We start from the raw sequence: 13,282 nt of genomic DNA on the forward strand, positions 1-13,282 counted from the left end.
GTGTCTATGATTTTGTGCTTAATGAAAAATGTCTGCCATTTGATAGAGAAACCCAAAAATGAAACTCACAATTGCACATGTGTTTAGTCATTTCAACAACACCAATCAGCCAGCTTTATTTAACCAGAAAAACAATGAAGTATCCAGGGGGTTTAAAACTGTCACACACAAATAAGAAGCACAGCTTGATGACAGATGTCTTAACAGTAATTTGATTTCAGCCAATATTCAGTGCAGTGTGGACTGCTATGGTATCCCCAACATTGGGGATCATGAGATACAGCATCAGGAAGTTTTCGTGGACCTAACTTTAAAGAGGTGATACTACAAAATGGCCGATATAGGTCTAATGCAATCTGGAGTTCTGTTTCCTCGCTTTGTTTCACATGTGAAGTAATCTGTTATTCTACAGTACTTTCTAAAATCTCAAGGCACCCCTCATTTTTGCTTGCAGTGACGTTCTTGTCATTTTTAAATAGTCCTGAAAAATAACTTTTCGGGATTTCTGAGGATCTATCAAAGTTTTTCTTTGCACATTGGCTGCTTCCTCAGCCTGATTAAGTCAGACGAATTTGTTTGTTTGCTTGTCTGTTAAACCACCAGAAATTGGAAGTGTTACAACTGACCCACGTTACAACTATCCCCGGTCTCCCCTACTGTATATGCTATGCATTTTTAAAAACTGAAATTGAAGCAGGACAGTTGCTGGCTCCGCAGTATGTAGTTTAGTTTGTCGTCAAGTAGGACTTTATAATTTTACTTTTATTATCGGAAAGTTTCATTTGTTACGTTAAGTCATATTTACGTCACTAACAATAAGTAGATATACTTAAAACAATTCAAGAAAAAAACACATGTATGGAAAATAAACAGCACAGTGACTTAGAAATATCAAATTCAATGGAGTTTTTCATTTGGCGAACAACAGCAGCTGATGCTGTAGGTCGCCCCAGGTGAGGTCACGTGCCATACGGGGCAGACACCATGACAACTCTGTAGGGGTGTGGCTTAATAACGTGACACACACCGAGCAATAAGAGCAATATGGTTTTATGTATGTTCAAAAGGACTGCTTTACTAATGTTATTATCTGCTTTCAAGCTAGACCGTACGTGTTTTCTACCGAGCATGTGCGAACAATACAAAGAAATGAAATAAAATAAACATTTCAACCGGCTGCTCGTTGTGTGGGTTCATCAGACGGACTGTGCCAGTTTACATGCTAAGGTAAGTAGACGTGTGACTTCCACGTTAGCTGGTGTTTTAAGCTAGCAATGCAACATCAAGGGTGTATAATGATAAACGACATGTAAAGAGAAGTGTTAGCATTTACTGAGAAAAAGATTGTGGGAATTCAAAAGTATGAATTTGAGAAGTGAAACGGTTAGCTTAAGCTTACTTGCAGATGGCCGATGAAGAGAGAACGTGTTATTCAGCTACATTTACCTGTACAAGTATGTTGCGAGCAGTGGCACAGAGATCTCTTGCTGATTAAGAGGCTAGATGATGATTTAAGTTACGTTAGCCTGTGTTTGTGTAACCTAGTTTTATTCCGTGATTTTTTTTAATAGTTAGGAATGTTAATCGAAAGTCAGAAATGGTCCTCAACCTTTGAACGCACCACCCTGGGGGTCCATTGTTAAGCAGTGTTTGTAGTATGATCTGGATTTTCACTGTGAATTAAATGCATCACCAGTTCATATTGCTACAGTTAACGCCCTGATAGAGAATATGCTCGCCTTGGATCGATATAATTGTATGTATGTGCTTTTCAAACGACAAAAAGCAGCAGTACAAGGTTTGAACAAGATAAACATTTGTACTGTTTTACTTTACATAAACTCATGGGCCTTAGATGGTGTGTTAGATCTGTAAAGACACAAAGGTGTGGTGCTCAAGGCAAATTTTCACTGAAGCCTTACTCTGCCTTTAGTTAAATAAAAACTCTACAGATGGTGACAGCTGGATAATGTCAAGGCTGTTTCAAGCATGTTTTTTTTCTCTTCTTTTAAAAGCAATCATTATGCATTGCGTAAACAATGAGTAAGCTGTCTGTTGGTTCCTGTGCATTTGATTATACTGCCTTCAGTTCTGTGCAGATGCCAGTTGCTTCATGCTTTCCAGAAATGCATGTACGGGCATGAAGTCGTAAAGCAGGTTATTCCATGAGAACGATTATTTCCTTTTTCTTGTTTCAGTGTCCAGTGGATCCCATGAAGAGGAGACGCTGCACAGGAATGAGGCCAGGCCGAGAAGCTCTGACGTTGTTGATTGTTGTTTAGAGACTGTAAATCAACATGGCCATGCAGGCTTCTGCCTTTCCTAATGGCTTTGTTGCAGGCATCCATGCTGTGGGATGGGCTTTTATCGTGCCATGTTTCTGGTTTCTTGATCGCCTCATTGCTGTGTGCAAGTCCACCACTCTGGAGCAAAGTCAGCGGCTGGAACAGGAATGCTATCTTCGCCCCCTCGAGGTCTTTTTTGGCTCCATTACCTTCTTTATTCTTTTTCTCGCTACTGCCCCTTTGGCTTTTCTTGGCTTTCTGCTTTGGGCACCTCTTCAGGCCTGCCGCAGGCCATTTAGCTACCACAGAGAGATACCATCCTTACCAGAGAAGGCAACAAACAAGGGCTTTGAGCTGACTGGTAAGGCGTCATTTGTCTTTGCTTCAGCCAACCTTTGTCTGCTGCCTGACAGCCTGGCTCGCTTTAACAACTTGGCTAACACTCAACGTAGGGCAACTGCTATTGGCCAATGCATTGTGCAGGGCATATCTCGCCCTAATATCCGGATATTAGTTGATTCCCCCAGCAGCTGTGGTACTCTCAGCCCCTCCAGCAGCATTCTTCCCACAGTGAACTCACCTACATACGGGGCTACAGTAAGTCAACATCCTGACCCAGCTGAAATGCATGATCTAAATCTAAATTCTAACATAGATTGTGTACCCAATGATGATACAGAAGAGCCTTTGAATGAGTCCACCTTTCCCCTCCTCAATTCCAACCGTAACTCTAACCAACAGGACCAATCAAGTCAGCAAAATCCCCGAGCTTTGAGCTCTCAGGGACTCCGCCAGCAGAGTGATGTACCCTGGGAGATATCGCCACTGTTTCCAGCCAACGTCGACATACTGTGCCTTGAAGAAGTGTTTGATAAGAGGGCTGCACGGAAGCTCACCAATATATTGAAGCTTGAATTTGGACACATACTGTATGATATAGGTGTGTATGCATGCCAGCCACCATGCAGATGTTCTTCTTTTAAGTTCTTCAACAGTGGGCTCTTCCTCGCCAGCCGATTCCCTGTCCTCGAGGCCCAGTACCACTGCTTTCCAAACAGCCGAGGAGAGGATGCACTGGCTGCCAAGGGTCTGCTTTCTGTTAAGGTGCATTGCTTAACGTCCCCCTCTTTAATCTGTCTTTTCTTTTTTTCCCTTTTTTTTTTTGTTTTTGTTTTGAAATCTTCAGATCTGCTAGTTTTGGATGCTTGCACGTCATCGTATAGGGATAAATTGTGTTCAACGTTTCATTTTAGAAGTATGCTTTCGTATTTATGGACAGGAAGTGGAAATTTCATCAGAGCTTAGCTGATCTGAGATAAAGAACTGAAACTGTGAGCAAAATTCGTGACACCTCAAAAAGTTTAGAAGTCAGTTTAGGTCCATTAGTTAACTTTATGATGTGGAAATATGTGATATAAAGTAGTGGATGCATGCATAATAAGGAGGGTCATCTTATGAAGTTACAGACATTTTTAGTGAGGTATTGAGTGTTGATTTCATTGGACTTTGTTGCTTTTATGTAAAATAGAATTAATACTTGGGCTTTTGTATCAGTTTGAATAAACAGAAAATATGATGCCATGATTGTTTTTTTTTGTTTTTGTTTTAATTTCTAGGTGCTTATTGGGAAGAACCAGAAACAGAAGAGAGTGGTTGGCTATTTTAACTGCACACACCTTCATGCACCAGAGGGTAGGTCCCAATTTCTGATTTGGCTTAATTAAACAAATTATAAAATCTTTTCATATTTAAATTTTTTTATTTTTTAATTTTAAGTTGTGTTTAGGAGACCCTCTGTGTAATCCTATTTCAGGTGAAGGGGAAATTCGTTGTATCCAGTTAGAAATGGTAACTAAGTGGATCGCGGAATTTCAAGCTGCCAACAAACAACCTGATGAGGATGTTGTTTTTGATGTACTCTGTGGAGATTTCAACTTTGACAACTGCTCACCTGGTGTGTTGCTGTCTCATGCAAGACTTTATTCTGTTAATATTTTTCCTTTTTGTTAATATTGTGTTTTTAACCAGTTTTTAAAATGTATTCATCTAGATGATCGTCAGGAACAGAGTCACTCTGTTTTTGAGGAATACAAAGACCCTTGCAGGGCCGGACCTGGAAAGGAGAAGCCCTGGGTCACCGGTTTGTACTATTTATTCCCTGTAGCACTTCATAGTTTGACTATATGACAAATTTCAACAAAGATTAGAGAATTTTTATGGTTTGTTTTTGAAGGTACTCTGCTGGAACAGCCCACATTGTATGAAGAAGATGTAAACACCCCAGAAAATCTACAGAGGTACTTTTGCCACTTTTGTTGTTTTCAGGAAAACTAAATTTCTGATAAGAAATCCTTACACACTGTTTATGGTTACAGCAACCTGCCCTGTCTTTTTCATGCTCTTGTAGGACTTTGGAGAGTGAGGATCTGAGAAAGAGGTTTATCGCTCCTCCTGTACCTAAGGCGGACTTTCCGTTGGTGTACCCTGAAACTGACCAGCCGTGGATCGGACGACGGATCGACTATATCCTGTACCGCGAAAGCTCCATCTCGAAGCAGTGCCGAACAGTATGTGCCTCTCTTATTTCCCTGTGTTCAGTCCCCAGTCTTTTCATTTGCTCATTTGTGTTTGAAATGTTTATATCTGTAGATCATTCAGAAAATATTTGCAAATTGCAGAACTACTGACAGCCTCCTCATTTAGAAGAATAATTTATCATTAGAAAATGCATAAAATCTTTTTTTCCATTTAGGAAATTGAAGAGGTGACCTTTATAACTCAGCTGGCTGGGCTTACGGACCATATTCCTGTGGGACTCAAACTGAATGTGGTTATGGACTCAGACTCTGCTGATGAATGAGGACTCATTCAAACAACAGTACAAAATGCACAAAAAAAGTGCACTGCTTTACTCTGTACAGGTACAAGAGTGTTTTGACTATATACTTGAATTTGTAATTTTAATGACCAAGGAGATTATACCTCAGGTGAACTTTATACATTTTTATAGCATAAAGGTTTTATAATCGATGCATTTTATATATCAGGGGTTGTTCAGGCCAGAGGTGTTGATTTTATAAAACAGTAGCATTCTCCTGTCATAGCTTCCTACCAAAATAAATGCAAATAATGAATTTTATACCTTTCTTTCTGACAACATTTAAGAGGTGCATTTTTTTACTTGTCCTTCTGACACAGCAGACAATAGTACTGTTGTGACTGTCATCCAGCTGCTAGACAAAATGTTGACAGCACACAATTATGATTATAATGAACAAAAGTTTCAACAAACAGTTCATTAGTAAGTAGCAGTTTTGTTTTCTTATATACACAACCATGCCAGTCTTACAGTTCATCAAAGTAGCAGAGGCTTTGAAGAAAGTAAATACGAAATAAAAAGCCAGAGTGATTTAAATGTTGCTGGAAACTGAACTTGAACTTGAAATTAAGGAAATAATGAATATAACCTCAACTCCAATTTAAGAGCTGCAACATTTGATGAGATGCAACAATAAAATATGGCAGGTGAATTGATATGTACAATTAGATGTTCTTCTGGAAAACCTTGAGTCCTGGCATTCATGTGGATGTGATTGTGACGCACACCACTCACCAAAACAGTGATGCTCACATTCACTTCAAAGGCACCTCCAGACGGCGGGGCAGGACAATACACTTCATTTGAGACTTGCTCAGAAGAATAGACCAAGCTGTTGATCCCACCTGCAAAGTCTGCAGATCTAAATGCAATTGCATGTCCACTGGATATAAAGGAACAGCCAAACATCACAAGACATCCCCAGAGTTCCTGTGTCCATTCCCCGAATGGGTCAGCTGGTTTAATGGGTCAGGTTTTCATCATATCTTAAAGAAGGAAGTGTATATGCTTCAGTTAGTGGTTTTTAGATCTGGACAAATGTAACAAATTAAATCAGGGGTTCCTCAGTTGTCTGTTCTTGGACTATTACTCTTTAGCTTTTACATGTTCCAGCATAAAATATCCTATTCAGATGATACACAGTTGTAGTCATCATTTTCCTCCAATGATCTAACCCTTGTTTGCAAATTAATGGAGCAATAAATGATCATAGTATCTGCTGTCATCATTTTCAACATTATTTTAGAACTGAACAGAGACGAAGCAAATATTTGTTGTTGCTCAAAAAGGTCAGAACATTTGTTCATATTTATCATTCATTTCTCGGAAACACAATGAGCAAGTCTGGTTTGATAACTGGTTTGTTCACTAGATGGGCTTTCTATCACTTTAAAGTGCATATTCAAAATGAGGAATGTTTTACCTCAACCTGACTGTGAGAAATTGGTCCATGCATTCATATCACGCAGGTTAGACTATTTGAATGCTCAATTTGCATCAGTGGGACAACTTCAGCTTATTCAGAAAGCAACAGGCAGAGTCCTTATGCATACAGTCAGGTCCATAAATATTGGGACATCGACACAATTCTAACATTTTTGGCTCTATACACAACCACAATGGATTCTAAATGAAACAAACAATATGTGCTTTAACTGCAGACTGTCAGCTTTTATTTGAGGGTATTTATATCCAAATCAGGTGAACGGTGTAGGAATTACAACAGCTTGCATATGTGCCTCCCACTTGTTAAGGGACCAAAAGTAATGGGACTATTGGCTTCTCAGCTGTTCCATGGCCAGGTGTGTTATTCGCTCATTATCCCAATTACAATGAGCAGATAAAAGGTCCAGAGTTCATTTCAAGTGTGCTATTTGCATTTGGAACCTGTTGTCAACTGTCAAGATGATATCCAAAGAGCTGTCACTATCAGTGAAGCAAGCGATAATTAGGCTGAAAAAACAAAACAAACCCATCAGAGAGATAGCAAAAACATTAGGCGTGGCCAAAACAACTGTTTGGAACATTTTCAAAAAGAAGGAACACGCCGGTGAGCTCAGCAACACCAAAAGACTAGGAAGACCACGGAAAACAACTGTGGTGGATGACCGAAGAGTCCTTCCCCTGGTGAAGAAAACACCCTTCACAACAGTTGGCCAGATCAAGAACACTCTCCATGAGGTAGGTGTATGTGTGTCAAAGTCAACAATCAAGAGAAGACTCCACCAGTGTGAATACAGAGGGTTCACCACAAGATGTAAACCATTGGTGAGCCCCAAAAACAGGAAGGCCAGATTAGAGTTTGCCAAACGATGTCTAAAAAAAGCCTTTACAGTTCTGGAACAACATCCTGTGGACAGATGAGACCAAGATCAACTTGTACCAGAGTGATGGGAAGAGAAGAGTATGGAGAAGGAAAGGAACTGCTCATGATCCTAAGCACCTTATCAGTGAAGCATGGTGGTGGAAGTGTCATGCGTAGGCATGTATGCCTGCCAGTGGAACTGGTTCTCTTGTGTTTATTGGTGATGTGACTGCTGACAAAAGCTGCACGATGAATTCTGAAGTCACTGGACAGCACTTCACAGTGCAGATGGACAATGACCCAAAGCATACTGCAAAAGCAACCAAAGAGTTTTTGAAGGGAAAGAAGTGGACTTTTTTTTGCAATAGCTAAGTCAATCACCTGACCTGAATCTGATTGAGCATGTCTTTCACTTGCTGAAGATGAAACTGAAGGGAAAATGCCCCAAGAACAAGCAGGAACTGAAGACTGTTGCAGTAGAGGCCTGGCAGAGCATCGCCAGGGATGAAACCCAGCGTCTAGTGATGTCTGTGTTCCAGACTTCAGGCTGTGATTGACTGCAAAGGATTTGCAACCAAGTATTAAAAAGTGAAAGTTTGATTTATGGTTCTTATTCTATCCCATTACTTTTGGTCCCTTAACAAGTGGGAGGCACATATGGAAACTGTTGTAATTCCTACACTGTTCACCTGATTTGGATGTAAATAGCCTCAAATAAAAGCTGACAGCCTGCAGTTAAAGCACATCTTGTTTGTTTCATTTGGAAACTTGAGCATATCCAAGTGTTGGAGTCACTCCATTGGCTCCAGTTCAATACAGAATTACCTTTAAAATCCCTCTTATAGTTTATATTGCGGTCGGGTCATCAGATGTAGATCTTGTAACTAGTCCCAGAATTAGATCCAAGTGTGCTGAAAGTGCTTTCAATTACAGTAGTCCCATTCTTTGGAACAAGCTACCTGCTGACCTGAGGTCAAGTACATAAAAAAACAAAACAAACAAACAAAAAAAAAAAATCCCAGACTCAATCGTGCTCTCACAGGCCTTCACTTAACACCTGTGTGTGCATGTGCAAATTAATTACATCATTAAAATGTAATTTCCAAACATGTTTCACATGTTTAAAGTGGGTTCATCAGTCAAGTCAAAGTAAATCACAGGGCAATGGACTAACCTTACATGTGGAAATCAGAGTACAAAGAAAATCCACAGCCTGAAGTTTCGGTAGCTTTCGCTACCGATAGGGGGAGCTCTATATTTTCCCCCCCACAATCACGACCTTAAAGCCAACAAAAATGCATTAAAAGCCAATCAAAACCGAGGACATGAAACACTTCCTGTTTTTAGCGCTGTAAACTCGTGGATAGCTGTTTCCGTAATACTGTAATGTTATGCAGGTGAAGACCATGAATTTACTCTGTCACTCGCGGAAAGTGCTGTCCTCGGTGTTGAGAAGTAGTGTTTTACTAAAGCCAACAGAGGCTTTTGGAAGCATTTGTTCAATCTCCAAAGCTCGGTGCATTAGCCTGTCTGTGCCTCAACATTTTACAGCAAATCTGACCTCATGTCAACACTCGCATCACACAGCGTCCTTCACCGGGCACTTTGACATAAAAAGATGTTATTCGGAAAGCGAAGAGAGCCGAAATTCAGAGAGTAATGGCGTGATTGAAGATGATTCACATGAACTGGACGATAATAGCAGCGAAAACAGCTCCTTAAGTCGCAGTAAGTACTTAGAGCGTGATAGAGGTTTCAAGAGCAGTCGCTTACTTGCTTTATCATGTGTAATATAATTGAATTTCTTGACGTTTCACGGTTACGCGACATTTGGTCTTGAAAGTGTGATACCTGAAAAGTTTTTATGGTGCATCTTCAGGTTGCAAAAACAAAGTCCTGCTTCTTATTTCTGACAAAACTGCCAATATGACGGCAGATGCCTAAATTCTTGCTTAATATGCTTATTATTTGTGCCAGTAATTAATTGGCAGGTAATAGTAAACACTGGGATTTCATGAAGGATGAAAGAATGTAAATATCTACTACTTACAGATAAAACAAAGGAAAATAGACAGTTGGGATACTTAAAAAGATGATTCATACGGTTTAGATGGTTCACATCAAGTGTGTGCAGTTTCATTAAAAACAATTAAACTCTAATAAAAATATTAAATATTTTTTAAATCTGACATGATTGCGCATTAAATATAAAACTTTTTGTCATTTATGCTGTTGTTTTTCATTTAAGCCAAATAAGCATCAGATGTGTGTCATTTACTGTTATGGACACTACAGCATGCAACAGGCTGCACAAAACTGCAGCCTGTTGATCATGTCCACAGGATATGCAGAATTTATAAATAAAATAATGTAATGTTTATATTTGCTGATGTATTACTCAGGTTGTGTAATGTTACAGACACTGCAGAATTTGTCTGGCAAAGTCCACACCTTCACATATTGACAAGAGGAAGTAATGAAGAAAAATAATTAGTCACAGAAGTATAGAATTACACATGTAACACTTAAAAAAATTGGTATTAAAGGACATGCAAATGTGCTAGATCATAATTTGGAGGGTATTTGCATTTGTATATCAAATAAACAACCTTTGATTATATCTCATTTCTTTTTATTCAATGATTTCAATCAACACCTGTGTAAACGTTCTCACCAGGACCAACTCTGTATAAAATTACTAGAAAATACTTCTTAGTTACATGGATGAATGCAGTTTTGTCATTTCATTGTGGGTGACTCATGTTCAAAGTACCAGTATGTTTCTGTAAAATGTCTTTTTCCAAACTGCCTTGCAGTGACTCAAAGAAAGTAGGACCCCTGTGCTGCTTACATGCTCGTACTGCTTTACCATTTTCTTTTCTTTTTGTCAAGGATCCTTGGAGACTTTCAGTCTTGATGTGCTGGTGTCTCTTCTGCGTCAGGAAAATGCAGTAGACCTCTGTGTGATTAAAGTACCAGAGCAAATCAAATACGCTGAGTACTTCATTGTCGTCAGCGGTGTGTCACCAAGGCACTTGCGCGCAATGGCACTTTATGCCATTAAAGTGGTAACTTACCTCTGTTTATTCTTTGTTACATGCTAAATATATTTGTTCTTTAAACTCATACAAAGGATGCTTTTACTTCAGTACAAGTTTCTGAAGAAAGATGAAGATCCAAATGTCAAGATTGAAGGGAAAGATGCAGAAGATTGGATGTGTATTGACTTTGGTATGTATATCCTTATTATTTGTTTAACAATTCCTATCCACTAAATTAACCATCTATAAAAGTTACAAGTATTTGTTTTTCTGTGTCTCAGGTAATATGGTTGTTCATTTCATGCTGCCAGAGACTAGAGAAGTGTATGAACTCGAAAAACTTTGGACTCTCCGCAGCTACGATGAGCAGCTGAAGAGTATCCCAACTGAAACACTCCCAGAGGATTTCATATTTGATGTTGAAGTTACAAAGTGAAAACATCTAAGGCTAAATAATAAGATGTGCCCAGACTGAACTACTTTGAGTTTTGGATACATTCTTTACAGTCAAAACCAAATCTGTTGGATTTCCAAAAGTACTTTAAGTGACAGAAATGCTGAAGCCCAACTTACCAGTATATACTGATCTCAGATATATTAACTGTACTATCTACATTATATCTCATCTAATGAGCATAATATCCCATGGCAAGACATCCATCTGTCTGCAGTTCACAAGAATTGTTACTCCATCTACTACTGGGCAGGTTTTAATAAAACTTGCACACAATGAAAATATACTCCAAATTGTTCTCAAGGTTGCATTTTGCCAGATGAGCTACTATCTGAAGTCTTTAATGGAACATAAAGAAAAAAAAAATACATGCTTTTGGCTATTTAGAAATTGTGGCATCACATAACTTGTCCAACGAAGTATGGACAATAGAAAGTACGATGCTATAACATCAAATATGCAGAAACAACAAATTGTGTAGACTTATGCACGGTGCCTTACACTTTGTTATGACATACACACCACTCGGACATAGGCTCTTGCAAATTTGCAGATATAGAAAGCATGTTACTGAGCCATCACATCATTTTTCTGCAGGGGTCATCCCAGCATTTACAATGATAGTGATTTATCTGTGATAGGCTAATGTATACTTGTATACTGGTCAGCCTTCAGTATTTTTCTTTAGATAAATAATCCAGAAACCCAACACCTTTTGTGTTTAAAATTGACAACCTCTAATGATTCTGTTAATTTTTCGTACTGTTTGACATCACTGGTACGGTGATATGGTGTTTGTAAAATGCTAAAATGACTCATGAGTTTGCAGATAAAATGTATGTTTTATCCTGTTTAGATTGTTGAAGTAAATTATTTTTTCTTACATTTCAGACGTGTTGATTGATGATTAATATGGTATCGAGGTGAGGACAAAGAAGAGGCAGACGTTGCTGTCGAGCAGACGAAATGCATAGGTTCAGTGTTGATTCAGTCTCCCCAGGTGTGAATATACTTATTCACAAGCACCTGCAACTGTGTCTGAAGAGCAAGAGCCTTTTAATATTTAAACCTGACAGCAGCAAAGCAGTATTCACATTTGCAGGTATAATTTAAAAAATAGTCTGTATTTAAAATATATTCAAGTCTCAGAAACACATTTTCTGCAAAATTCAAGCAAGAATAAATAAATAAGAGAAAGAAGAATATAGAGTCACTAAAACAAGTCATTTAAGATGATGTTTTCAGCCAAATCCATCTGAGTGCTTTGTTTCGGAAAAAAATTGTTGCCCAGGCCATTATTCGTTACACGCATTCACTCAGCACTTACAAGATAATAAGACAATAAAAGACTCAAAAGTAAGTGTATCCAACACCTAGGTTGATTAGGACATGGACAGATTAAGAGTTTCTGTCTTTTTTCATGGTTTCTGACATCAATATCACATTAAAAAACAGACTGATAAATAGATTTTTGGACCTTTTTGACATTTAAAGAATACGGAGCCTGAGGGTAGAAACTAAGCCAAAACATACACAAACACTGATACAACTCGCACTATATCCCCATAACTTTCTTGCATGCAAGCATTACGCTTCATTGACTTATTGTCAGGACATTAGCTAAATGTGAAAATGTAATGAGGCAGGAGATGCCTGCACAGAGCCGACTGGACCTGGTGTTTGAATGCTTTTAACTTGTGGTCGTGCTGCTTGCACATGAATGGAAAATGAAGAATGAGTCAGACTAATGTTTAAAAACAGATGGGGAAGCAGTGAATTTGGACATCTTCATGCAACATAGTCTCTGGTTTCCAGTACACTCCCAATATAAACCCACTGAGATGAAAGTTAGACTTTGTTGATCACACTTACTTATTCAGTAGTTTAAATTAAAAAATAAGACTATCAAGTAATTATTTTTAATATTATTTGTCTTTATTGTAATATAGTAATTTATTTTTTTAAACTAGCTTATTTCTATTTTTTTTTTTTTTTTTTAAAGGCTCTGGGGGAAAATTGCAGTTTGAAAAATCTTTTTTTGTTCCACTCAAATTTTGAGTGGATAATGTTCTCATTATCTATACAGCTGTTTCACCCACTGTTTTCTCCCCATTAGGGACCAGGTGCTACGATGGAGGAGATTATGAAGAAAGGGAGGTTAATTAGTAAATAGTAGCAGAGTTTATGTCTTGCATGACTCATTGCTATACAAAGCTCACAGTCGGCTTACTTTCACATACATTACCAAAGTGCATATGCAATTAAATTCTATCATGGTCTTTGTGTAGCATTAGGTTTCTGTATAAAGAAAGGAGTATA

The 13,282-nt window shown here is 38.5% G+C and overlaps 2 protein-coding genes across 2 annotated transcripts; both read left to right on the forward strand.

The window, feature by feature from the left end:
- The first annotated feature begins 1,178 nt into the window (after positions 1-1,178).
- Positions 1,179-5,157, forward strand: smpd5 (sphingomyelin phosphodiesterase 5). The gene is made up of 8 exons (XM_085365757.1): positions 1,179-1,227; positions 2,199-3,389; positions 3,902-3,977; positions 4,099-4,239; positions 4,336-4,425; positions 4,519-4,582; positions 4,693-4,852; positions 5,038-5,157. The coding sequence occupies exons 2-8, from the start codon at positions 2,298-2,300 to the stop codon at positions 5,143-5,145; spliced, it is 1,731 nt and encodes a 576-aa protein (XP_085221883.1). The 5' UTR covers positions 1,179-1,227; positions 2,199-2,297; the 3' UTR covers positions 5,146-5,157.
- Positions 5,158-8,818: 3,661 nt separating this feature from the next.
- On the forward strand, positions 8,819-11,802 carry malsu1 (mitochondrial assembly of ribosomal large subunit 1). Its single transcript, XM_085365758.1, has 4 exons — positions 8,819-9,196; positions 10,361-10,536; positions 10,618-10,699; positions 10,791-11,802. Exons 1-4 carry the CDS (start codon positions 8,860-8,862, stop codon positions 10,943-10,945), a joined length of 750 nt encoding a protein of 249 aa, XP_085221884.1. The 5' UTR covers positions 8,819-8,859; the 3' UTR covers positions 10,946-11,802.
- The last annotated feature ends 1,480 nt before the right edge of the window (positions 11,803-13,282 follow it).

The sequence above is a fragment of the Diplotaxodon limnothrissa genome, linkage group LG11, assembly GCF_057381915.1.
Source record: "Diplotaxodon limnothrissa isolate DT_005_m linkage group LG11, D_limnothrissa_male_GT1.1, whole genome shotgun sequence".
NCBI lineage: Eukaryota > Metazoa > Chordata > Actinopteri > Cichliformes > Cichlidae > Diplotaxodon > Diplotaxodon limnothrissa.

Excerpts from the sequence above, each read along its gene's own strand:
- smpd5 (XM_085365757.1), top strand. The coding sequence starts at position 2,298 with ATGGCCATGCAGGCTTCTGCCTTTCCTAATGGCTTTGTTGCAGGCATC. Across the intron at positions 4,583-4,692 it reads ACCCCAGAAAATCTACAGAG|GACTTTGGAGAGTGAGGATC; the intron begins GTACTTTTGCCA and ends ATGCTCTTGTAG. Across the intron at positions 4,853-5,037 it reads TCTCGAAGCAGTGCCGAACA|GAAATTGAAGAGGTGACCTT; the intron begins GTATGTGCCTCT and ends TTTTCCATTTAG.
- malsu1 (XM_085365758.1), top strand. The coding sequence starts at position 8,860 with ATGCAGGTGAAGACCATGAATTTACTCTGTCACTCGCGGAAAGTGCTG. Across the intron at positions 9,197-10,360 it reads AAACAGCTCCTTAAGTCGCA|GATCCTTGGAGACTTTCAGT; the intron begins GTAAGTACTTAG and ends CTTTTTGTCAAG. Across the intron at positions 10,700-10,790 it reads TTGGATGTGTATTGACTTTG|GTAATATGGTTGTTCATTTC; the intron begins GTATGTATATCC and ends TCTGTGTCTCAG.